The 27,101-nt window shown below is 34.0% G+C and overlaps 1 protein-coding gene and 2 pseudogenes across 1 annotated transcript; 1 reads left to right on the top strand and 2 right to left on the bottom strand.

Annotated features, from left to right (window-relative positions):
* Positions 1-7,535: 7,535 nt before the first annotated feature.
* Positions 7,536-8,022, bottom strand: LOC114080736 (adapter SH3BGRL pseudogene; annotated as a pseudogene).
* Positions 8,023-8,525: 503 nt separating this feature from the next.
* On the top strand, positions 8,526-19,022 carry Clec6a (C-type lectin domain containing 6A). The gene is made up of 6 exons (XM_027922332.2): positions 8,526-8,644; positions 9,020-9,109; positions 10,571-10,672; positions 13,970-14,121; positions 16,516-16,631; positions 17,711-19,022. Exons 1-6 carry the CDS (start codon positions 8,614-8,616, stop codon positions 17,853-17,855), a joined length of 636 nt encoding a protein of 211 aa, XP_027778133.1. The 5' UTR covers positions 8,526-8,613; the 3' UTR covers positions 17,856-19,022.
* Positions 19,023-20,303: 1,281 nt separating this feature from the next.
* Positions 20,304-20,830, bottom strand: LOC114080734 (phosphoglycerate mutase 1-like; annotated as a pseudogene).
* Between the last annotated feature and the right edge of the window lie 6,271 nt (positions 20,831-27,101).

Here is a 27,101-nt window from a genome sequence, read left to right as displayed (position 1 = left end):
CTTTGAATAATTTTTTTAGGAAGGCATTATTTTTGTCTGTTGTAGGCAGTTGAGAAGCCTGTTAACTCTTTAATAACCCATATCTATTTTCAGAGATTTGTATCATACCCAGGAATGGAATAGACAAATCTTATGGAAGTTCTATTTTTAGTTTTTTGAGGAACTTTGATATTGTTTTTAATAGTTTCTGTAATAATTTACAGCCGAATTAATATAAAGAATGCCTTTTCTCTACATTCTCACCAGCATTTGTTAATTTTTGTTTTATTGATAATAACCATTCTGTGACAAGATAGTATCTCATTGTGGTTTGATTTGCATTTCCCTAATGACTAATGAGATTGAGCATTTTTAAAAAAATATATATTTTTTAAATTATAAATATAGTTTTGGCCATTTGTAATTCTTTTGAGAAGTGTCTTCAAATCATCACCATTTTTTTTTAAGTTGGATGATTTACTTTCTGTTAGGATTTTTGAGTTCTTTATATATTCTTAATATTAACCCTCTATGAGATGATGAGCTGGCAAAGACTTTCTCCTATTCTGTAGGTTGTCTCTTCATTCTATTGATTGTTTGATCTGCAGAAACTTTTTAGTTTGAGGACACCTCATCTGTTAATTTTGGCTTTTTTTTCTTGTGCTTTTGAGTTCTATCAAAAAATCATTCAATCCTAAATTTTCATGTTGATTTTTCTTTTAAAAATAACTTTCAGCCTGTGGTTGTGGCTCAGCTGTAGAGCACTTATCTAGCACGTGTGAGGCCCTAGGTTCAATCCTCAGCACCACATAAAAATAAATAAATAAATAAAATAAAGATATTGTGTCTAATTACAACTAAAAAGTAAATATTAAAAAGATAATTTTCAATTCTTTGTAGAAATTGTCAATATTTTCTTTTATCTCATAGCATATTAAGCATTTTTTTAAAGTCTTAATCTTAAAAATCTCTTATCTTGAGCCACATGGATCTAATGTTTTTTTTTGTTTTTTAGGTTTTCAATCTTACGTGTGTGTATGTGTGTGTGTGTGCGCGCGTGCGCATGCATAGTTTTGATTGAGTACTAGATACTATGGATAAATTGTACACAATTTTTTGTTATTTTTTTTTTTTAGGAAAATATTACTTTTGCCTGTTGTATGCAGTTGAGAGGTTTGTTACTCTTTCATCACCTATAGTTATTTTCAGAGATTTAGATCATTCACAATTGAGTGACTGGATCTGGAAATGTCAGTCTATTTCTGGTTATCCTTATTTTCAGGATTTAGGGATCCAATTCAACTTTACTTAATCCAGGTATTAGTAATAATAATTAAGGTGTATTTTTGTTCAAAAAATTATTTTGTTAATACTGCCTAGTACTAATTTACTTAGTTGTTTCTTTAAGAGTCTTAATATTTTCATAAAAAATTGAAAATATGCTTTTTAATAAATATTGCTTATGTTGTTTGTGTTAAGAAAATTGATTTTCAATAAAATATTACATATAATTTTTGTGTTAATGTATTTATGAAAAAACTTGTTAAGTGGGCCCAAAGCTTTCATCAGAATCTGAAACAGGTCATCGGCCCAAAAGAGTTTAATCATCGCTTATCTAGATTGCCTTCCACTTCCAAACATTTTAACTCTCATACTCCAAACCTCTAAAAGAAATAAGGAAAAAGAAAATCATTTAAGTTGCAATATCAAATTGTTCTACTTCCATAAATGTTGAACTATCTTTTTGTAGACAAATCCTTATATGAAGAACACCAGAGGATAAATCTAGTTTGAAACTACTAGGGAGGTATTATGGTATCAAGGACTTGAAAGGTACATGAGGGTCAAGATAGAACCAGTTGGAATCTGTAAAGAGTAATCAGAAACTTTCATCTTTTATTATTTGCAATTTGGTAATTTCTAGAATTTTGGTATAATCCCAGGGATAGAGAATAGTTCCAAGACTGGTTTATGAAGAATTTATTAACCAGTGGTAATAGGAAATAGCATGTCTTCTTTAGAAGAGATCAACCCAAAACAGAACAAAGTTGCCTTGTCTCCAATAGTATACTGTATGGTTTTATTTTCAATCTCTGTCTTTATTACTGTCTTTATTGCTAGTGTTTGCATTATTCATTACACAGGCTAATTTATCTGCAAATTTAATTTGAGGTTACCCACAATTCTGCTCTTGTTCTGATTTTCCATTCTCTCTGTCCTCTTTCCTCAGCCTCTTCTGGTATTACAGGAGTACACAACCACACCTGGATTTTTGTTTAGGTATATCTCATCTTTTGCCTTTGTTTCTACCACCTCAGCACTCTTTAGTTAAAGACATACCACTATAATCTAGAAACCTGTCCAGGACAAAGGAATGGAAATAAGCAAAGAGAATACAGCATAGATCAAGACCAGAAAACAATTAGGGGAGCATAAATTGGAGAAGGGTAAGGAAGTAAAAAGGTCTTTAAATTGTTTTATCTATATATAGCTGAAGAGAATGCTTCTCTTCCTGAACATTTAGGTGACTCAATCCTGGAGGTTGTGTTTCTTCATCTTGAAGGGGAACTGGAAACAGACAGTCATATGTTATAACCACATCTCTCCTTGTGATTTATTGCATCTCAAACCAAAAAGTCTGTTTCATCATTACCTATAGCTATAACTGCCCTGACACTTAAAAGGCCCTATTGAGTTCAATAATGTGTCCATGATTTTTATGGAGGATCCATTACATAGACACATTTAATTAAACCTGTAGCCATAGTGGATCGAAAGTTTCAACTTTCTAATCCCAAGTAGCACCCACTCTGAAGCTATCTTGGTGACCATCAAAGATAACTTGGGTATGGTTGAAAGGGTCTTGTTATGAATAATCAAACTGGCTCCTTTTATCTTTCTTGCTCTGGAGCTATTTTGGGAATTGGAAGAAAAACACAAATATTGTAACAAAAGATACTTTTATCATTCCTACAGCCCAGAAAATTTCAAGAGTTTTAGAAGCTGTGTGCCTAGAACTGAGGAGGAAGATCAAATATATGTTTCTTAGTATATCCTAGGATCATAATTTTAATATACATATATCCACAGTAAATTTCTTTATATTTAAAAATGCTTCCTTGATAATATAGAGATGTTTGTAATGTTAATAGACAGAAAGGTCTACATTCTAGAGGTTGTGTGTACAAATGAGGAAGGATCTCCAAATCCTTAAGTAGTGACATAGAACTCATGAAGCCTGCTTTTGAACTTATACCATTTCAGGCTTCCCTTTATCCAACAAGGGAGATTATAAAATTTTATTGGCCTCTGTCCAATGTTGTTCCTGACTCAATAAGAGAATTTAATCATCTTTGTCATGTTGAACCCACAAATATGGTCCAGTATGCCAAAACATGGGAATAATTTTAACCTCAAAGATTATATGTGTAATAAGAATTGTAATGCATTCTACTGCTATTGTGTATTTAAATAATAATAATAATATCAATAAAAGATAAAAAAGAATAAAAATATTGCTCCTCTTGGAAGAGGAGCATTATAATTATAATTTTCATATCTGTGTACATAAAGAATGTTCACACCAATTTATGCCTTTATACATGTATTTTTCTTTGCATTACAATTCTTAATACACATATATATACCACAAGTTTTCATATCTCTGTTTGTATATAAAGTATGTTGACAACCAATTCAAGTCTTCATACATGTACTTTTTATAATGATGTCCATCACATTCCACCATCTTTGTGAATCCTCTGTCCCCTCCTTCCCCCCCACCCATCTTTCCTATCTAGAATGAATCTAATCCTCCCAAGCTCTCTCTCCTTACCCCACTATGAGTCAACTTTCTTATATCAGAGAAAACATTTGGCATTTGTATTTTGGGGATTGGCTAACTTCACTTAGCATTATCTTCTCCAACGCCATTCATGTACCTGCAAATGCCATGATTTTGTTCTTTTTTTTTATTAGTTGCTCAAGACAATACAATGATCTTGACATATCATCCATTTGATTCAAATGGGGTATGAATTCTCATTTTTCCACATGTACAGATTGCAGGATCACATTGGTTATACAGCCACGTTTATACATACATCAATACTAGTGTCTGTTGTTTTTTTTTAATGCTGAGTAAAATTCCATTGTGTATATATGCCACATTTTTTTATCCATTGATAAGTCCAGCAAAACAAAGATAGTTCTCAAAGTAATCATTTTATTATAAAGTGCACAAAAGTATGATAAGGAAAAATAAACAAAAGGAATGTGAAATTAAACTTACCCAAAGATACTATTCCATTAGATTTTTTTCAAGCATGAACTAGATAGACAATATCTTCCCAGGACACGAACATGTAAAATAAACACAGGCATGCTTACTGGAGACTTGTAGGAGACCTGAGGCTTATTTTAAAAGGTTAATTTGGTCTTTAGATGCCGCAGTCTGGCTGGGCACAAAATAACCGAGCCGCCACACAGCCTTGTAGGTTCAAAACAGGACTCCTTTATTCTCTGCACTCCCGTGAATGCCAAGCAAGTGGCCTTCTCCAGGGACACACCACACACCAACCGGAAATCCCTCCTCCTGAAATCCCTCCTCCGGCACTTCACCAACAAACTTGAACTCAGGAATCCTGAGAGAACTCCAAAGTAGCAGACCAGGGAATCTAATATACAATTGAATACACAGATTAACATAACCATCATCATCTCAATGGCTTGCTGGCATCACCTCTCAACAACTCCATTCTGGCAAAAATACCATGCGTTATCCCAACTTGGCTGTGACCCTCAACATTTAGAAAACAATTAATTAATCCTGACTTTTGTATCTGACTTAACACTATCATGTCTATTAGGTAAACTTTCTGTGATGTAGGTTTGACCTGGTTAACTATCCACAGTTTAACAAAGAGCAGACTCCTAATTTTATCTGGAGTGAATGATGTTTGTAATGTTAATAGACAGAAAGGTCTACATTCTAGAGGTTGTGTGTACAAATGAGGAAGGATCTCCAAATCCTTCTACTAAGAATGTAGTAAGGTACCATCTCAGTTAAATGGTTAAAACTTCCCCACTGTACCATAACTCACTTATATAATGCCCCAGTGACCATATGATCACTGAAAGTGTTAATTTACAGTTATCTTTGTTTTCTATCTATAAAAATTGTCACAACCTCCTTTTCTTTGGAACTCTTCATTTAAAGCAATTTAAACCTTTGCTCTGAGGCCTGAGTCCCTCACATTTAGTTCATAATAAAATGTTGTATTATTTTCCTTTAAAGCACAGTGGTCATTTTGCATCAACTGGATGTTAGAGTTTGAGGTTGGCTGAGGAACAAAGCACCAAGCAACTCACCTGGGTCTTCTGACCAATCCTGGATTTCAGCAATCTCCCCAGACCAACCCAATAGGACAAGGGACTCTAAATACCTCCTTTTCCTGTCCCAAGCCCTCCCTTCCTGCTCTAAGCCAAATAAAAATTCCAGTCTGGCTGACCCCCATATGCTTCTCCCCAGATACCTTTTTAGTCTGGAGGGTCTCACCTGGGAGTGAACCTTAATAAAGCCTTGTTCAGCAGCATTTTTAATCTGCGTCCTTTTGGTCGGTGCTGCCTGACCTTATGCTGAAACATGTAAAAACAGGTGAAAATAGGTAAAAGAAAATTACTTGTGCACAAAAGGCTAGCAATGAACAAAAAAATTCATACTTCTACAGAAAGAACTGTATACATGGTCCAGGAGAAAAGTTCCTTCAAGGGTGACAATTGAATGGGTCCTTAATGTTATCAAAACATCAGCAATGAAGTAAGGAATTGTTCCTTCTTGACAGAGCCTCCAGAGCTGATGCCAATTCAGAATGATTAAAGAACATTGTCATAGTGAGGTGTGTCTCAAAATGGGAGTCTGAAGCCATTGTATTTGTAGTCCCAGGTATATTGTCTCAATTTCCAGATGTTAATTTGGAGGGAAATATTCCAGGAGTCAACTATCTCATTTACATATCAGTGCACAGTTATCAACATAGCTATCAATCAGTTGGTTGCCAAAGTGACTATCAGTTACAGCTTGTGTTATAAGAGAAAAATCAAGATGGAGTTAGTGCTATCAGAGCATAGCCACATTAACATAATTAAGATACTAATTAACAGATTCTTGAGAACCACCGTATAGTGAAAACACAAATCACAACCCCTCTGTGGATAGATCTTGGAGACTTCCATTTTATAGTCAATCAGTCAATTTTTTTTTTTATGTTTGTAAAAATTTTGAGTTTATTTTAAAGCATCACATCAAGTTTGAATCTCAGTAAACAAAGCCACATCTTCTTATATGTTGATTTTTGCAGAGTACAGACTTGCAAACAACAGATACAACAAAGTAGTGTAAAGTAAAAGATGTTTGTTTTTATAAATAAAGTGGCATGGAGCTAACATACAATGTGGATATCTTCTGGATAAGTTATTTATGCCATGTTTCTCGTCTTTTAGAAATGTTCAAATATATTGTAAGAGTTGCTCTATTTATTTGATTTTGATATTTGTGCTTTTTATGGAACCAAAGAAATATTCTCTTTACTTACATTAATGTACTCACACAATATATGTTAAAATTGAAATATAAAGGTTATCTATCAAGAGATAGTGACATTCATGATTACAAGTTTTATTAAAAGAAGAAAAACCCCTAAAATCTCTTTATCAAAAACCCAAGAAATTAAATCTTGGGCTATGATTACCAATCATTTTCTAATAGTTAAGTGACAAAATTCTTTGAAAGAGGATGCCATTTTAAATTTATGCCATCCCACTTTTGTGACAAACACATAAACATTTCAGAGGCAAGCAACTTAGAAACATGTTTCCATAATGGTAGAGTTAAACAAGGAACTCCTCAACTGAATGCATTTATTTTCTTTTGTTTTGTTTTTGTGGGAAGTCATCTATTCCTATCCAATATATGCAATGAAACTCTGCATTTAGAAGCTTGGAAAACTTGTGGTTCAGTACATAGAAGTTTCTTCTACAGAAGAATGGGAATGTCATAATTGTCACAGGAAATTATAATGTTTAGCAAATCACAAACATTACCTGCAAGTAATTTTAATCATAATAACATCACATTAAAAAGGTACATATGCTTATTCACTAAAATTAATGAGGCAACTTGTGAACAAGAGACAGATTCTCTCTTCTTTTTAAATTTTTTAATGTTGAACTGCAGATACCCTGATGCTACAATAAAAATGTTTTGAAAACAAGGGTGCTTTCTTTGTAAAATCACTGAAGTACATAAATGCCTTGGCAGATTATAATACTATCCCATGATATCTACTTAAAATTTTATGTTCATCTTCCATTTTCCTCACCATAATATTCACATTTTAATTATGTATTTACTTTGTTTGGATGCAAGAACACAAACTAAACTATTTATTATAACACTAAGCATATTTCCTTTGAAGCCAAGATAATTTTGTTATTTTATAAAAGCAATAGAGACTCATTTTTCAAGATGCTTAAGGCAAAATGCTCAAGGCTCATACTTAGTGCTTTGCCTGGCCTTCTGCTTGCTTTGAACCAGGTGGTGCCATCTAGCCTAAAAATGCATACACTGCATCGTTTTCTCAGGTTCTAAAGAAGATATCATAGACCCCACAGTACGGCTTTCACTGAGAATCTGAAGTGGTGGGGGATACCCTGTAGCTGGTTGACTATTTTCAGGTACATTTTTCCTCATTCACTTCTGAAACTCTTCACTGCTGCAGTATCTTTTTCTTCAAATTATATATATATATATATATATATATATATATATATATATATATATATATTTCTTCTACAGAAGAATGAGAATGTCATAATTGCTGCAGGAAATTATAATGTTTAACAAATAACAAACATTACCTGCAAGTAATTTTAATGTAAATATATATATATATATTTGGCTTGTAAGAAACCAAATGCATCTTGCTGTTTTTACTTAATTGCCATAGAGTCAGAGGAAGATGGAACATGTACAACAATCACCATCCTGGGAAAAGCATCTGGTGGTTGTTTGGGTCTTGAAAATGTCTGTAGAGCCTGAGTCACAGTTTTGAAACAATGTTCATGGGTCTTTCTGTTGTTTATTAACCCTTAAGACATATTGATTCAACCAGACTTTTTTTTTTTTACTTCTTAGGACATGTGAAATTAAGCATTACATAAAAGAAGTACCCAATATAAAGGTGTGTTAGGTAGCAATTTATTTAGGCCAACAGATAAATTATTTTAGGGCATGTAATTTGTTTTCTTTTGTATGCTGGAATGAATAGGAATTAATGAGAAACTTCATGTTAGAAACTGAATAAATGATCTGAATATTTCTGTTAAGATTTTCAGGAACAGTTTTGGGTATGTTTCTCAATTTCCTCTTTCGTTTTTCCCACGTCTTTGAATCACTGGAAACTTTAGATCTTTGTGTATTAGCATTGGACATTTATTAGTCATATCAGAGTGTGGAGCTGTTATTATCTGAGCCTTGGCCTCTTTGAATGAAAACAGGTCTCTGGGTAACATTTTCAGGGAGACAGAGAGATACAAAAGGTTCTAGAAACTTCTGAACACACAGAGACTCACATAATGATACAAGAAAGGCAAGCTCAAGGTGGAGGTGAGTATTTCATTTCTCCAGATAGCAAGTTAGAAATGTATGATATGATAAGAGTCACCTGGAAAGAAGGGGTAGAAAATGGACAGATTTAAGCAATAGAGATTGTGCCAAGGCAGTAGAATTGGGAATTTGAAAGAAAGAATAATTTCTCTGAGTCAGAAGCACTTATAAGAATAAGCAATCAAACATGAACACAGAAGACAACATTAATCATTCAAGAAAGACAGGTGATCAGTAGAAGAATATAATAATAAGAAAGAAAGTATATGAAAATGGAATTTACAGTTGCCTGATGAATTTTGTCCAGATTGCTCTGTGTTTCAGAGCAATGTTATCTATCCTGAGAGGTTTGCATTTGTCTTGTTGGTCTGATAGAGAAGAGAGTCTGCTGGTCCTTGAAGCTCTGGTCCATTGCTCTGATTTCCATCATACTCCTCAGTGCTTGTTTCATTGTGAGCTGTGTCGGTAAGTTTGGCACTGAGGTGCCATTTTTTCTTGGTTCTTTCTCTCTCATGTTCTGTAAAGATTCCCTGGGATTCATCCTATTTTACCTTACAAATAGGTCATATCTTACTCAGAATGGCATGCTTTTCTTGATTTTGCTTCCTACCTTTCTTGTTATTTCTCTATCTTTCAACAACGGAGTCTTCTAGATTTACTTTATCTGGCTTTGTTAACATTTGCTGAATCATGACCTCCCAGGTGCATGGGTGTTATTTGTAGATCCCCTAAGGTACCATCTTTCAATACTGGGTCCCCCATTGATCATGTGTTTTCTAGTCAAAAAATCCCTGTATTGGGAAGGCAACTCTGATTGCTTTCATAATGATTATAGTTTAGATAGGGGTATTTGACTCATGTGGGTGTCTCTTTAAATATGAGAGGAAAATAATTCAGATGAGATAATGACAGTGTAAGGAGATAAAATATTCCTTCCTTTTTCCATTTGCCTCTAAATAAATATCTCAAGTTCATTGTGTGAGAAAACTCAAACATGGTTTTTTAGTCCAATCTATAATTTGATTTTCGATTCACTGATAAGGTGAATAAAAATAGTTCTTGAATAGTCTGTAAGGGAGTGAAAGTTGCTTGCTATGTCAGAGTCTTGCTATACATGAACTTTCCTTTGAGAAGTAAATAAATCTATCAATGTTAAGTAAAACACAGATCATTATCACCAAAGTTATAAAATATTTTGGTTCTCTAGATCAAGTGCAAGAGAGAAGAGAGTTAATAATAGTTATTTCATTAGTCAAGAAGCAGAAATTCAGGATGCCAAACATGGGCCAAGAGAAAGTTAGAAATTTGTAAAAGTATTGATCTTTAGTAGTAGGCAAAAGTGAAAGAAGAGAAATAGTATTGAAGAGTCAAATCAGGACCTGAGAGACAATAGATTTTGTTTAATGTTGTTTAACATGCACACCCATGAACAAGAAAGGTAGTTTTTATTTGAGACATATAGATATTTAGAATATCTCCAAATGTTTAAAGTCTCCCCTTGGTTGTTATTTATACCATGTTTATCTATAGCTACATGCAATCAGAAGTATTTAGAAAATATTCATATAACCTGTGACTTCTTCAAGATTACTAAAATAATGTATACCAGATTTCCAGGAAGTCAATAAATATCTGTACATGGTTTGTTGCAAGTCATTTTTCTAGGTATTTGCAAGTAAGTGATGTAGAAAACAGAATCTCTGCTGTAGAATCTAGAGTTTAAATTATAGTGGGGGAAGAGACAAAAATAAATCGTCAGACAGACAAACAAGTAAGATAAATGAATATAAGCAAGCATAATTCAGGCTGGTCCCTACTGGCTTGCATAAGGAAGAAGAGTGGTGGGGTGGGAACTAAGCTGGCTTGGTACAGATAGAAAGCATGAGGCTCTATGGGTGGATTCTCATGCTTTTCTTTCCTTTTCAGTGACTTACCATTTTGCAAGTAACAAATATGACAAAAGACTGTCTGTACTACATACATATCATTCAAATCTAATCTGCTTCAGTGAAGGGACAATGGTGACAGGTAAAGATTTACAATGTTTATCTACACTTTCCCTTTCTCGGAGAAAACTCAGGGTTGAGCTCAAGGTTGGTGTATTCTAGTGTGTGTGTGTGTGTGTGTGTGTGTGTGTGTGTGTGTGTGAGAGAGAGAGAGAGAGAGAGAGAGAGAGAGAGAGAGAGTTTTTGCTTGTATATCTTCAAAATGTCTCTAAACTTATATGCTCATATCAGGCTTTAGTTATGTATATCAAGATATATTGAAATTCTTGATCTTGATGAATGCTGTCAACATCCACACGTTTGCTCAAGTTAACTCTGGAAATAATAATTCTCACAATTTCCACATTATTTTCACCCTTTATTAAAATAAATTTCCATTTTTGATAAGTAAGTTTCCCAATTAATACTATCCTTCTTCATTCTTATCACTAGCTTTATTACTAGCCAGATTATTTCAGGTTTAGATCACCACACTCCAAAATACACTCCTAATACCATCAGATGTTGGAGAATTGGGTTCAGGATTGTTGCCTGCTTTACACTATGGTGCAAAATACCAAAGATATGCAAAGCGCATGTCTATGGAGGTCTTATGGTCTTAATGCTTCCAAATCTATGCAGGTGTCAGACTCTTGTTTTTCAGGAGTAATGAATACCCTATTGCTATGGCAAAACCTTTTAAAGAAGGCAGATGTTTCTTTCCATTTCTATGAGATGTTAAATTTTTTTCTTTTTAGGTATTTGGCAAGAATATGTTGCAAGGGAATCCAAAGCATGGTTTCTTTGCTTTCCCTGACCTATGGTTTTCTTAGCACAGTGGATTTTTATAAATAAATTTCTTTTATAAATAAATATTTATAAATTTTTTATTTATATATTTATGAGTAAATAAATATATAAGCTTATATATAAGCATATTTCATGTATGTTTATGTTTATAATATTTATCTTTATAAATATATAAATATATAATTATATTTTTAAACATAGAATGATTAACAAATATATGAAAAAATGTTCAACATCTCTAGCAATTAGAGAAATGAAAATTAAAATTATAGCCAGAATGGCAATTATCAAAAATACAAGCAATAATAAGTGTTTGAGACGATGTGGGGAAAAGGTTACATTCATATATTGTTGGTGGGACTGCAAATTGGTTCAACCACTCTGAAAAGCAGTATGAAGATTCCTCAAAAAATGAAGAATGTAACCACCATTTGACAGTTATACCACTCCCTGGCATATAGCTGAAGGATTTAAAATCAGCATTTACATAAGAACATATATATTTATAATATTTGTTGTACAAGTTTAAATATTTATTTTATAAATTTTATAAAATGAATATTTATTTTGTTGTTGTAGGTGTAGATTGCACACTGGACCTCACAAATTCTAAGAAACCTTTGCCACTGAGTTTTCAATTTTTTTTGGTCAACTTTTTGAGATTTGTTATATTTGACATATGAAAAATGTTTCAGTATGTAACTTAATTGACAAAGCCAAAACCCACCATTGAAAAAGATAATTAAATCTTAAAATTCATACATTAATATGCACTTTGAGGAGCATTGTAAAAAGCAGGAATCCTTAGTGAATGGAATGCATAAGTAATGTTCTAAAAGCAGCTAATAGTGAATTGATAAATATGTTGTCTATTTTATTCATTTTGTAGCATTATAAAAGGAAGAATAAGTCTAAAGGAAGAATAAGTCTATAGATTTTCATCACTTAATATGTAACAACAGAAATGATTAACATAAGTCTGTGTGTAATAATATGAACAAATCATGTGAAATTTTAAAAAACCTCTAGAAGACTACATATATTATTATGTTTTCTTTCTGCTGTGCAGAGGATTGAACTCAGTGCCTTGTTATGCTTAACTGATGCTCTATCACTGAGTCACATTATCAGCACTCTATTTTCATACCTTGGTAAAAATTGAAAACAAATCTAAAGAATTAATTATTTAAGCATACATATATATTATGCTAAAATTATACATATAGTATAAGTCATGCTGAGTATATGTCTAATAAAAAATATGGCAGTGAATTTATATATGGCTAGGTATCGATTTCTTCAATCCTACAAACTGATACTTCTAAGAGAAAAAGGGAGAGAACTGATCATTAAAACACTTTAAATTGCTTGATACTGTGATAAAATTAGTGGTAAGTGACATTTATTGAGTAATTATTCTGAGTTAAGTATCTTTTATAATGTTTTTCATGTATTATGTGACTAAATCCCCCATGAAGTTGTCGCTTTTATTATTTCTATTTTTATAGATGAAATAACAGACTCAAGGAGGTAATATTGGGCTGGTGGAGTTGCTCAGTGGTAGATATTTGGCCTAGCATGTTTGAGGCTCTGGGTTTGATACCCAATGTTAAAAGGTTAATGAAAAGGAAGAAAAAAATAAAAGGGGTGGAGGAGGAGGAGGAGGTAGTATAACTAGCTTAAAGACACATGAAATAAATGGTAGAGCCAGAATTCTAATCAGGCATAATTAATGAGGCATAATTCTAATAGTTATAATTTACATTTCAGAAACCTAAAACTTGGTGGCTTATTCAAGATCCATGAGTAGAATTGGATTTCCAGATTCATCTGTGTTAGTCATTTAAAACTTCAAGACAACTTTGAACTTATGATGTATAAGAGACAGGGAACAACAGGACTAAAAAATCTCCAACAACAGTAGTCAATTATTATTATTTTAAAATTTATTTCTATGTGGTGCTGAGGATCAAATCCAGTGCCTCACATGTGCTAGACAAGCGCTCTATCACTGAGCCACAACTCCAGCCCCAGTAGTCAATTACTGGAAAACAAACAAACAAACAAAAAAAAAAAACAGAGGAATTTTGTAGGCTAACTCAGTAGTCAATTATTGAAAAACAAACAAACAAAAAAAAACCCAGAGGAATTTCGTAGGCTAACTTATTCAATATTGAAGACTTAATATTTAAGAATGTTTACTTAACATCAATTCTGTGACCCCCAAATTATATAATTCAGAGAAAAGTTAATACCTGAATTAAGAAACCAACTCTAGATAACAACCACAGATCCTGGAAGTTTTATGTGTATAGAACATATCTCTTTCATCTAATTTGTCTCACCTTGCAATCACATTTCTCTTTCATATAATACAGAAAAAGTCTGGGCATGTAAAAGTTAATACCTGAATTAAGAAACCAACTCTAGATAACAACCACAGATCCTGGAAGTTTTATGTGTATAGAACATATCTCTTTCATCTAATTTGTCTCACCTTGCAATCACATTTCTCTTTCATATAATACAGAAAAAGTCTGGGGATGTTGCCCAAGTACTTGGAAGCCATTTGGTTCAAGCTGCTACCTCATTTCTACTGAACAACATTTTTGGGCTAAGAGCGAAGAGAAATGTGCTGAAATGGGGGCACATTTGGTGGTGATTAATACAGAAGCAGAACAGGTATTTTTTCCATCTTTAGTTTTCATCAAACATCTTTTAATTGTAGCAAATAATATAGCAAAGTTTACTCTTACCCATTTTAAGTGCATAGTTCAGTTGTGTTTATTGTGTTCACATTTTGGTGCAACTGATCTCTAGGATTTTTCATCTTGCAAAACTGAAACTTTCTTTCCACTGAACAACAACTACCCATTTTTCAATCTACAAAGGCCACAGCAATCACTCTTCCATCTTTTGCTTCTGTAGTTTGACTCCCTTAGATTCCTCATGTAAGTGGAATCATATCATATTTCTCTTTCTGTGACTGGCTTATTTCATTTAGCATGATGTCTGCAAGGTTCATCTATATTGTTGCTTGTAACAGCATTTTTTTTCCTTTTTAAGGTGGAATGAAATTCATTCATATGAATATATTTACATATGCCAACACTTGCTATTTTCTATTTTTTCTTTTTATTCTGGCAATTTTAGTGGGTATATAGTGATATCTCAAGGTTTTCATTTGCCTTCTTCTAATGCTTAGTGATGTTGAACATTGTTATATATGCTTATTGGCCATTTATATATTTATTTGGAGAAAAGTTTAGTCAGGTATTTCACCCATGTTTTAATTGGGTTACTTATTTTGCTGTTGTTAAGTTGTATGTGTTCTTTGCAGTTCGGATATAAACAACTTATCATTTATGATTTCCAAATATTTTCTCCCATTAAATGGACTACTTTTTCATTAGTTGTTTGCTTATTTTGCTGCATAGATGCTTTTTGGTTTGATATAGTCCTATTGGTATATTTTTGCTTTTTTACCTGTGCTTTTGGTGTCATATTCCAGAATACATTGCCAATTCCAATGTCAGGAAGATTTCCCCTTATGTTTTCTTCTAGGAGTTTTACAGTTTTACACCTTACATTCAGATCTTTGAAATATTTGGGTAACTTTTGTGTTTGTCATAGATAAAGGCCCAACTTTACTCTTTTGTATTTGGATATGCAGTATATCCAGCATCATTTATTAAAGAGATGATCCTTTCTCCATTGTGTGGTCTTGGCACCTTGTTGAAGATAATTTGACCACATATGTCAAGGTTTATTTCTGGACTCTGATTGTTTTCTGTTGGTCTATATGTCTGTTTGCATGCTATTACTATACTGCTTTGATTACAAAACAGTTTTGGAATATATTTTGAAATAAGAAAGTAGGAGTCTTCTTTGTTCTTCTTTTTAAAGATTGCTTTGCCTATCAGGAGTCCTTTGAGATTCAACATGGATGTTAAGATTTTTTCCTATACCTGTGAAAAAATGACATTTGGATTTTGATAGGGATCACTTTGAATCTGTAGATTGCTTCGGAGAGTATGGATATTTTAACTATATGAAGTTTACAAATCTATGAACATGAAATGCTTTTCCATTTATCTGTGTCTTCTTTATTTTTCTTTGTCAATGTCTCTCCTGACCTAGGTTAAGTTTTTTTTTTAAGTATTTTTTTTAGATTTTATTGTAAATTTATTTCTTCCTTAATTTTCTTTTCAGAAAGAAAATTAAGGAAGAAATAAATTTCTTATTTTATGTTTATTGTTAGTGTAAGAAAATATTACTGATTTTTGTATGTTGATTTTGTATCCTGCAACTTTGCTGAATTTTCAGGACACTCAAGAAAACCAGTGATGTAACTGCAGTTCAGATCTGAAGTCCTGAAAATAAGGGGAGCCAATGGTATAACAGCTTGGTCAGGCAGACAGCAAAGAAAATAGGATAAATTCCTCCTTTTTCTTTTTCTTTTCTTTTTTACTGTTGCCCTAAAGCATGCTTATTACTTTATAGTTGAACACTACTAAATTTATTTCATAACTTTGTCCAGGAATCATTGATTGCAAAGAATATGAAATATAAGACAAATCATACCTTCCTTTGTTTTTTATTCTGTTCCTCTCAACAAATTGGATGATGCTCATCCACCCTGAGGAGGGCAATCTACTTACTGATTCTGCATAGTCTGATGCTAATAATACCTGGAAACATACTTACAGACATGCCCAGAAATAAAGTTTTAATCTGGGCACCCCTTGGCCCAGTCAGGTAGAAACATGAAACTAACCATCACAGCATCTTAACATATAAAATAAAAAAGTGGTCAAAAGCACAAAAATGAACTTATGGCCATTTAAAACCCTTCTGTCTCTTGGTAAAGGAAAGAATGAATGGTGGGAATTTATGGGTTAGCACTTTCTCCTTGCAATGATGATGTTTTTTGCCTGCATATTTGGTTAGTGTGCCACCATGTGACTGTTCCTTGCATCCTGTGTTTTCTTAGTATACTTTAAAGGATATTAAAAACACTTATTCTGTTTAATAAGGAAATTCCAAAGTCTATTAAGTCCTATTTTTTTCATGCAGAATTTCATTATCCAGCAGCTGAATGAAACATTTTCTTATTTTCTGGGGCTCTCTGATCCACAAGGGAATAATAATTGGCAATGGATTGATCATACACCTTTCGAAAAAAATGTCAGGTGAGTTCAGACCTAGATTAATGAAATTTAGGACCTTGTACACTTAGAAAATCTAGGAAATTTTGTTAATATCTTGAGACTATTAATATTAATAATTATAATGATGATAACATAATCTAACAATTATTAAATTCTTACTAAGTGAACACTCTTAAATTTTAAGAAAAGTTCTCTGTTTTAGAATTCACTTTTCAGAGGAAAAATGAAAAAGTTTGCTCAAGATTATTGAATGAATATGATGAGAAACTCTGTTTCAATCCCATGGCTATCCAAAAATGGTGCTCTTAGTCATTGCATTGTTTTCTATAGACTTGTAAACATAAGTAGCCACTTAAATTAATTCTAATAAGTAATATTCAAAATATCTGGGTTAGAACTATGTGTAATTTTAACAATTATGTAATTATACTTTTGTGGCCTTTAAAAAGGAATTTAATTATGTACTACCTTATTTTACTCTCACACAATCTTGTGAGTTATCTAGACACCTTTATTAAGATTTGTTTTTGTAGATGAGGAATCTAATCCCTGAGAAGATTAATTCATTTGATTAATAGCAAGATAAATTAGTAGTAAAATTGTCTTTAATTCCAAAACTAATGACCAACTACCCAGCCCTGCTCCATAGTGTATTCCTGAGAGGCAGGGTAACTTATTTATGTTTAGACTCAGGTACCTGATGCTCATTTAAGGCAGCTGTATGAGAACAGAGAAGCTTATCAAGAGGCATGTAAATGCTTGTTTATAAATGGATATAAAGAGGAAGCTTCTATGATGTGCTGGTACGAAAGAAATTGTTAATAAGCTAGGTCAGGAAAATGGCTCTGTAAAGAGGAGGAAGTCAACATCAGATTGCAGGCTGAGGTTCACCACATCATGGAGAATGTTAGACAAACACATGAAAATGTGCTTCCATGCTTAAATTTTTGGTGAGGGGCAGTATGAGAAAAGGTAGAAACTGTTAGAATGCTCTCTCCCAATGTTCTCAACACAATTTTGCTAGACATCAAACTTATATACTTTCTGATCAGTCACTATGCATTCATTGAATAATTCTATTTACCTTTGTTTCTCTTTAGATTCTGGCACCAAAATGAGCCCAATTTTTCTGCAGAGCAGTGTGCTACAATAGTTTTCTGGGAATCTAGAGGATGGGGTTGGAATGATGTTTTCTGTGATTCTAAAAGGAATTCAATATGTGAGATGAAGAAGATTTACCTATGAGTATCAATTTATTCATTGACACCATGAAAATTCAGACCCATCATAAAATGATAATTATTTGTAATGTACATGCAATTCTTGTGTCACAGAGATTTATGGACATATTCCCCTGCTTTTTTCACTTTAATCAATCCTCTTCTAGTTTCTCATTTTCCCTAATAATAGAATAAGTCTTTTCTCCCTTTGTTCTGCTCTTTCATTTATTATTTATTCTTTTTTCACCTTTCTTTATACATACTTCCACATGTATTCCTTGTTCCAGAGATTACACTATTTTATTTGTTAGAAGAATTATAAGACAGCATTATTTGAAAATTATGCCTCTGTTACTAAAAATGCCATAGAGAAATCCCTATGATTAAGATTGTGATTAGAATTGCAGTTTTCTGAAGGACTAACAAGGGCTGAGGGATCTAATTTAGATTGCTCACTCTTGGCTGGTAACTTAGCATTGGCTGTTAGAGGGCTTCCGCTCCTCATCATATGGAAATCACTCTCAAGCTACTAGCATGTTCTCACAATACAGTAGCCACCTTGCTCTAGAACAAGTGACCTAAGAACACAAATGAAAGCAGCAATGTCTTTAATCATCTAGCCTTAACAGTTACATGCCATAACTTTGGCTATACTCCACTGGTTAGGTGAGAAAAACACAGCAAACAGCCTACTTTGATCTCCTGGGCTCTGAAGCAGAAAGCCACAATGTGGGTGTTTCAAGATGGCCCTTTGCTTCAGCTCTCCAAGAAATGCAGAGTACTTTTCAAACAACAGATTATAGTGCAGATTGTCTCTCTGTTCTACAGATTCTTTTGTGCCAAATTTATTCACTCTGTTTTTGTCTCTTTCTGCCAGTCACTCCTCCCCTCTGAGATAAACTGGTGTTGCTGGTGCCACCAGCCTAGCTCCAAAGTACTCTTTCTTGTCCTATGTTCAAAGAACCTGACTTTCTGTGTCTCTAAGATTCTCTTACCATCCAGTATTGAATTTCAGTGAATCCCTTCTGTCCCCCACTTCATTGAGAAGCCACACTCCTTCTGCTTGAATCCCAGGCCACGGAGTTGCTAAAAAATGTACCCTTTCTCTATTCCACCATATTTCCTTCTTCTATTAATTATTCCTTTGTATTTTGTATCTTATTTTTCTAGCTTCTTAAAATAAATAACTGTAAAAAAATAAAAGAATCCATAGTTTTTAGTTTTTTTTTTTTTTTTTTTTGGTAATTAGCAAAACATTCGAGGCTATACATTTACTTTGGTTATCATTATGGCTAAATCCAACAGGTCATAAAATTTGTTAATCTCATTATTTTTCCCTTTACATAATGCTAATTGCAAGAATATTTTCTTTTTAGTCTATGGTGTTCTAAAATTTTCACAAGAATTGGCTTTTGGATATTCTTTTGAAAATTTCATATTGAATTTCACTTAAAGAATGTGACATATGCATATTATTACATTTTCTTCTTCTTTTTTAAATTTCATATCACTCTTTTGGCATACTGATCTGGACAAAAAATTTTGTACAGTTATTCTTAAAATGAGTACTGGCCCCTAGTGGCAGGGCCAAGCAACTGGAACATGGTTCAGAAATCGGAGTGAAAGACACACTTACACATGATCAAGATGCATTTTGCTACTACAAAACAAGGCAGAGGAGGAATTCTAAGATATATAGAAAGATATACACACCTTAGAGGCCAAGGAGCTTATCCCACGTGTTGTGAGAAATGGCTTATTTTCTGGTAATCACAAGTGGGACTATTTAATCACCACTAGAAACACCAGAAGGGTGGTATTATATATATATACATGTTTTTCTTTTTATGAAAGTAAGTGTAACACAAACTTAATTCAGTATTGATACCAACCTTCTAGAACTAGCTCCTCTGGGGTCAGGGAGGAAATACCTTTTTTTTTTTTTAAATTGCCATGTGAGTTACATTTATATTTCACTGGAATAACTAGAGGCTCCCTCCCCTTGCCCCACCCTAAGACCTGACTACAGTATAGTACAGAATGGGATCTCAGGAACATAAATTGTCTCTCTTCTCATGCTTCTTCTTTATTAGTTCCTCCCTATTCTGTTCTAAAGGAGGTTCTTATATGGCACTTAGAAAAAGCCAGAATCACAACTTCAACTCTCCCTAATAAGAGGAGCCTTACCTGGGCTTGGACTGACAATCTGTGTCCCAGGGTCCTATTCTGACTAGATTCTATGAAGAGAGTGGGTGCAGGAGACTAAATGTTAAAATTAAAATGAAAGCTACCATTCCCCATTAGCAGTTGCAACTTAAAATGCCTACAGATGTGGTCAGTGTGATACATGCAAGAGATAGGTGCAGAGGAAAGGATGGGCAGGGCATTCCTTGGTACAAGTGTGTACTGTTTTGCATTTATTTCTTGTTCTGAGCAGCGACAGTTCCACCAAAGGTCTCTTCAACCCCAGGAACTACATGGGCTTGATGGGCTTCAAGTTCTTGTCCAATTCATAGACAATGGGAATCCCAATTGGCAAGTTCAGCTCCATCATGGCCTCTTCAGAGAGACACTCCTAATGCTCATTGATGCCCTTAAAGCTGTTGCCATGGATGGCAGTCAGAACTCGTTTCCCCTCCTTGATTTGGTGAGGGATTTATTCATTTCAGAAGAGAAGAACTTAGGCAATAGTGTTCTTCACACTTTCACAGAAGGGTAGCTGATCCTCATTAAGGCCTGCATATATGTGATCCTTACTGAAATTGCTGTAGCAGGGATGATCAGGATCCATTGGAGGTGGGCCTCCATTTCTTGGCAGCAATTTGTGCTTTATTGAGGTCAGTCAGACTCCCATAGTGTGGCTCATCGAGGCTCCCAATCCTCACCACCTGCAGCTGGCAGCCACATCTAATCAATGGTATTCAGCACTTTCCAGAGGGTTCAGATTGCCCTTTTCTGCACCCAGGTAAAGTAGATATCAAATTCATGGCTTGCTAGCATCTCTCAGTGCCTGCCTAACCAGCATTCCTCGTGGCCAACCAGGCTATGGTCCAAGGTCGTGCTAGCCATTGAAGAATTCTCCATGTTCCAGGTGCTCTCACCTGTGCAGGATCAGCACCAGGTTGCAGGCAGTCAAGGCAGCAAAGTGAGGATGCAGCGACAACGGATTGCAGAGATTCCAGAAGTGACAAACCCAGACCCCTTGATGGTGGTTCCCTGCCTGTCTCCTGCCCCACTTTAGCATGCACGCTCCTGCCAAGCACTCCTTGCCAAGCCCAGCTTTCACGAGAATTCTCCAATATTTATCACAATATTTATTTACTTATTTGGATTTGCATTAGTCCAGAAAAAAGGCTAAACTGTGTGGGCATTTGGAGAGGATAATAATATTTTAGGCTTGTATAAAGCTTACATCCTCGTTTTCTGTATAATAAGAATTTGCATAATGAGTAACCTTTTTCTTCAGCGGAGCATATTAATATAACAAGTATCTTTATACTCTGAATCTATTTTGAGAGACATAATCTCATATGTCTTCCATAAACTTCCTGGATGTCCCTTCCACAAGCTTGACACTCCCATGTCCCTGACCACCCAGTCAACCTCTTGATCTGCCACAGACACTTTGGCCATATTGGAACTTCTGGATCATTAGTGAGCACTGGCAGAACTTCATGCCTGCATCCTGGATAAGCTGGCAACCCTTCTTTTATGCTCAATGTCTCAAAGTTTGTAAGATTTGATGTCAACTGAGCAAAATATCACACACAAATCCCTCCCCAATTCATAGTGGTCCAACAAACATTATGTGTTTACATTGGTGATAGGTGTTTACAGATTCAACAACTTATCTTTCACTTTGTAGGGGTGTCTTGACAGGAAATATATATAATTGGATGCCAGAAACTTCACTGAGGTTCTAGATTTTGGTGAGATTCATTCTCTTTGACATATTAGGTCATACTAAGCCATCTATGGTATTTTCTACTTCATACTAACCACATAGAATGTTTGCAAAACTCTATAAAATTAATGAAGAACTATATATCATGTATATATCATGTGAATATCATTGCTCATATTAAAAATGAAATATTTCAGAACACTAGGAACCTGCTGCCTAGAAGCTCTTTCTTATTTAAACCATCTCTCCTTTTAAAAGGCAACATATTAAACTTTTGGATACATTTAAAAGTAAATTTTGCTGTATATATTCTTTTCCATTTCACTGAAAGTATGGTGATATAAGAACAAAATACCATCTAAATTGAACCTAGATTGATTTGGGCTCAAGGTGTTGGCAGAAGGAAGCAGGAGACTTTAAGGAGCTAAGCAACTAGAAAAAGGACATTCGTAGTACTGCACATACTGTAACCTGAGCTATGAGCAATGTGAATGGTTTTTGTTGTGATATGTATGTAGATTCTGGGACGTTTTCTACCCTTGAGTAGAATTTTTGGATAACTTCTTGTAGGTTGTTTTAATAAGAATTTGGATATTGAAACTTTATATAGGAAGACATACTTGTATATTAAAGGATTATTAGGTAAGATAATATTAAAATTCATATTTTAGTTGGGAAATTAAATTCTTCTATCATTATGAAGTCACTTTAACTTTAGTAATGCCTTTGGCTTTTGGCTTTATTATATTAAAATTATCAACTAATTTTCTTTAAGTTAGTGTTATATTTTTTCCATTTATAAACTTGGATTTTTCTCAATGCTATGTTTTAGATATGCTTCTTGCAAATAGCATATAGTGAAATTTTAAAACATGATATAACAATATTTTAGGTAAAAAATTAATTATTTTAAATTATGGCAATTCCTTGTTGTTTTAATCAGATTTGTTGTTGCTGTGACTTAAAGACCTGATCAGCACAATTGAGAAGAGAAAAAGTTTATTTGGGGGTTCACAGTTTCCGAGGTCTCAGTCCATAGACAGCAGGCTCCATTTCTCAGGACTCAAGGTGAGACAAGACATAATGGTGGGAGAGTGTAGCAGAGGGAAGCAGCTCACATTATGATCAGAAAGCAGAAGAGAAAGATGTCCACTTGCCATACAAATATATATCCCAAAGCCAGGCTCCTAGTGCCCCACCTTATCCAGCCACACCCCACCTGCCTTCAATTACCACTCAATTAATCCTAATAGGTGATTAATTCACTGATTGGGTTAAGGCTCTGATAACCCAATCATTTTTTCTCTGAACCTTCTTGCATTTTCTCACATGTGGGGACACCTTACATCCAAACCATAACACTCATATATATGGTTCTAAATGTATCATCTTACCATGTGGTTTCCATGTTCCCCAACATGATCTATTTTCTTGTTATTTTTCCTCCTTGATTCCTTGTACTCTTTTAGATTAGTCATTTTTTTATTACTCTTTCATTTGTTATTTTGAAAGTCATACATTTTGACAACTGTTTTAGTGATTACTTGAGAATTGCAACGTGCAACATTGACCAATCAATTCTAATGTTAACGAGAATTATTGTTCCAAATCTTCTGGCTTCTATAATTGTGCTTAAGAAGCTAGAAATTCAACTAAATTTCACCTCATTTAAGACTATTTAAGGCTATTTACCTTTTTATCTGGCCATTTCAAAGATTTTTCTCCTTGCCCTTTCTCTTCTGAAGTTTCACAATAATATATCTAAGTAGAAATCTTTTCTCTTCTTTTTTCCTCCTCTTCCTTTCCCTTTCTCCCTTCCTCTCTCTCTGTTCACCCTATTCTCCTTTCCTCTTCTCCATCTCCACTTTCATCTTCTTATTGTTCTGTTTTGGGTTTCTGAAATATATTACTTCATGTCTATCTTCAGCTTTAGAAAATCCTCAGCCATCATTTCTTGAGTGGTTTTCTATGTGCAGTTTCATACTCCAATTAGCAAATCATTATTCTCAATTCAAACTCTTGAGCATGGAAATCTAAACTTCCTTATAATTAATGTTCCTATCCATCTATCTACCTACCTACCTACCTACCTATATCTTTACTGAAGAAACCACAGTTGTTTTCCCAAAAATGAAACTGGGTAATTCAATTTGTCTATTCGTGAATTATGTTTTAAGAGCAGTAAGATCTAAGCCAGGAATAAATTCACCTCATTTAATAAAAGAGATTAATTCACAAGGAATATCAGTCACAAGCTGAATACTGTATATGTTTCTTTCTTTTTTTCTTTTTTAAATGTCTTCCAGTCAGCCTGGAATTTTCTCTCATGATCTTTAGTTTTTTCACTAATACTAGGTTGGAGTCAAAGGGTTCCTCACTATCTCCATTAGTAACCTGAAGCACATTCAGTTCTGCTCTTGCTTTGTATTAATTTGGCAACATGTCCATGATTTTATGCTGCTAAAGTTTAATTTTGTTTTCCCAATGACATCTCTCTTGTTGTTAGCTTTGCACCTCTAAGCAACCTGGAGTTGGTTTATTACATACATGACATGGAAAAATATTTTTGTTCTGTATCTTACATGTTTTTTCCTCTGTCACCAAAGGGAACTGTAAACTGATAATGATGTTGTAGGGTCTAGTCTACCTTTTCCCTGCAGCAACTATTACTTTCATTGAAGGCTGAAGGATTATTATCTCTGGTAAGTTCCTGAATTCTCATAGCATCAGTAAATACTCTTCCATTTGAAAAATTTGATTTGGAAAGATTCATATTTTTAAATTTTTTAATCTCTAAATTACTCACAAGATGTGTTACAATCAATATTTTAGGTTAAGCAAAAGGGCCCATAAATTAAAGCACCTCACCAAGCTACTGACATTAAAAATAGGGAATCTACATCTGCCATCCCAAAACTTTATTGACACCTTATTTTGGTCATTATCTTCTTAGTTAGCCAAGAAAACAATAAAAAATTTATCCAAATGTACCTTGCTTTGGCTTTGACTCATGAAGACTGGTTAACAACTTTATTTTTGCAAGAATATCCTACACAACAAAATATCCATGGATTCCTTGTTTCCTTCCTTAACTCTCAACTATATACATGAAATGGGGTTGTTGCTTATTTTCCTCAGGAGAACCAATTTGTGTTTATTTCTAAGGCATTAGTTAATTCATGCATACAATTTCTGGTGAAAATTTACCATGAAGAAGAATACATAGGTATAGCAATAGGTGTGAATTCTGGTTTGTACCTTAAAGACATAAACTACTTGTTCTTCTTTTTTCTTTTTCTTTGTGGTACTGGGGATTGAACCCAGGGTCTTGTGCATGCTAGGCAAGCACTCTACCAACTGAACTATATCCCCAGCCCAAACTACTTGTTCTTATGCCATTTATTTTTTAATTGTTCTGACTAGTTATACATGATATCAGAATGCATTTTGATTCATTGTACACAAATGGAGCACAACTTTTCATTTCTCTGGTTATACACTATGTTGAGTTGCACCACACGTGCAGTCATATATGTACCTAGGGTAATGATGTTCATCTCATTTCACCATCTTTCCTGCTCCCATGCCTCCACTCTTTCCCTTCCTCCTCTTTGCTCAATCAAAGTTCCTCCATTATCCCCCCATGCCCTCCCCAGACATTATGGATCAGCATCCACTTGTTACAGAGAATATTCAGCCTTTTGTTTTTGGGGGATTGGCCTACTATGCTTTGCATGATATTCTTCAACTCCTTCCATTTACCTGCAAATGCTATAATTTTATTCTCTTTTAATACTGAGTAATATTCCATTGTGTATATGTACCACAGTTCCTTTATCCATTTATCTGTTGAAGTACATCTATTTAACTCATGTATACAATTGGTTGGTGGTTGCTTCCACAGTTTAGTATTGTGAATTGAGTTGCAATGAATATTGATGTGGCTGTGTCACTACAGTATGCTGATTTTAAGTCCTTTGGGTATAGATCAAGTGGGATGGCTGGGTCAAATGGTGGTTCCATTCCAAATTTATTTATTTTTTACTTTTTTTTGGTACCAGAGATTGAACTCATGGGCATTCAACCACTGAGCTACATCCCCAGCCCAATATTGATCCTGGCTTTGAACACAGGATCCTCTTGTCTCGGCCTCCCCAGATGCTGGGATTACAGGAATGTGCCAGTGTGTCTGGCTCCATTCCAAGTTTTCTAAGGAATCTCCATACTGCTTTTCATAGTGGTTGCATCAATTTGCAGGGCCAGCAGCAATGTATGAGTGTACCTTTATTCCCACTTCCTTGACAACACTTATTATTGCTTGTATTCTTGATAATTGCCATTCTGACTGGAGTGAGATGAAATCTTAGAGTAGTTTTGATTTCAATTTCTCTAATTACTAGAGATGTTGAATATTTTTTTCATATATTTGTTGATCGACTGTATATCTTCTTCTGAGAAGTGTCTGTTCAGTTACTTAGCCCATTTATTTATTATGTTTTTTTTGGTGTTAAGGTTTTTGAGTTATTTATATATCATGGAGATCAGTGCTCTATTGGCTGTGCATGTAGTAAAGATGTTCTCCCACTCTGTGGGCACTCTCTTCATGTTATTTATTGTTTCCTTTGCTGAGAAGAAGCTTATTAGTTTGAATCTATCCCATTTATTAATTTTTGATTTTTATTTTTTGCACTTTAGGAGTCTTTTTAAGGAAGTCAGGACCTAATCTTACATGATGAATATTTGGGCCTACTTTCTCTTCTATTAGTTGAAGAGTCTTTGGTCTTCCACAGTTTAGCTATTCTTAGGTCCTTGTTCCACTTTGAGTTAAGCCTTGTGCATGCTGAGAGATGAGGATTTAGTTTCATTTTGCTGCATATGGATTTCCAGTTTTCTCAGCACTATTTATTGAAGAGGCTATTTTTTCCAATGTATGTTTTTGATGCCTTTGTCTAGTATGAGATAACTATATTTATGTGGGTTTGCTTCTGTGTCTTCTATTCTGTACCATTGGTCTACATGTCTATTTTGGTGCCAATACCATGCCATTTTTGTAACTATACCTCTGTAATATAGTTTAAGGTCTTGTATTGTGATGCCTCACACTTCACTTTTCTTGCTAAGGATTGCTTTGGCTATTCTGGGCCTCTTACTTTTCCAAATGAATTTTATAATTGCTATTTTTATTTCTATGAGTAATGTTGTTGGGATTTTAATTGATATTGCATTAAATGTATATAATGCTTTTGGTAGTATGGCCATTTTGACAATATTAATTTTTCTTATCCAAGAATATGGGAGATCTTTTCATCTTCTAAGGCCTTCTTCAATTTTTTCTTTAGTGTTCTGTAGTTTTCATTGCATACATCT

This window comes from Marmota flaviventris, chromosome 3 (assembly GCF_047511675.1).
Source record: "Marmota flaviventris isolate mMarFla1 chromosome 3, mMarFla1.hap1, whole genome shotgun sequence".
NCBI lineage: Eukaryota > Metazoa > Chordata > Mammalia > Rodentia > Sciuridae > Marmota > Marmota flaviventris.
This window is presented reverse-complemented; position numbering and strand designations above follow the sequence as displayed.

Bases quoted from the DNA above. Each gene is read 5' to 3' on its own strand.
- Clec6a (XM_027922332.2), top strand. From the start codon at position 8,614: ATGATACAAGAAAGGCAAGCTCAAGGTGGAG. The intron at 8,645-9,019 runs GTGAGTATTTCA...TTGGTCTGATAG, and splicing joins AAGGCAAGCTCAAGGTGGAG to AGAAGAGAGTCTGCTGGTCC. The intron at 16,632-17,710 runs GTGAGTTCAGAC...GTTTCTCTTTAG, and splicing joins CCTTTCGAAAAAAATGTCAG to ATTCTGGCACCAAAATGAGC.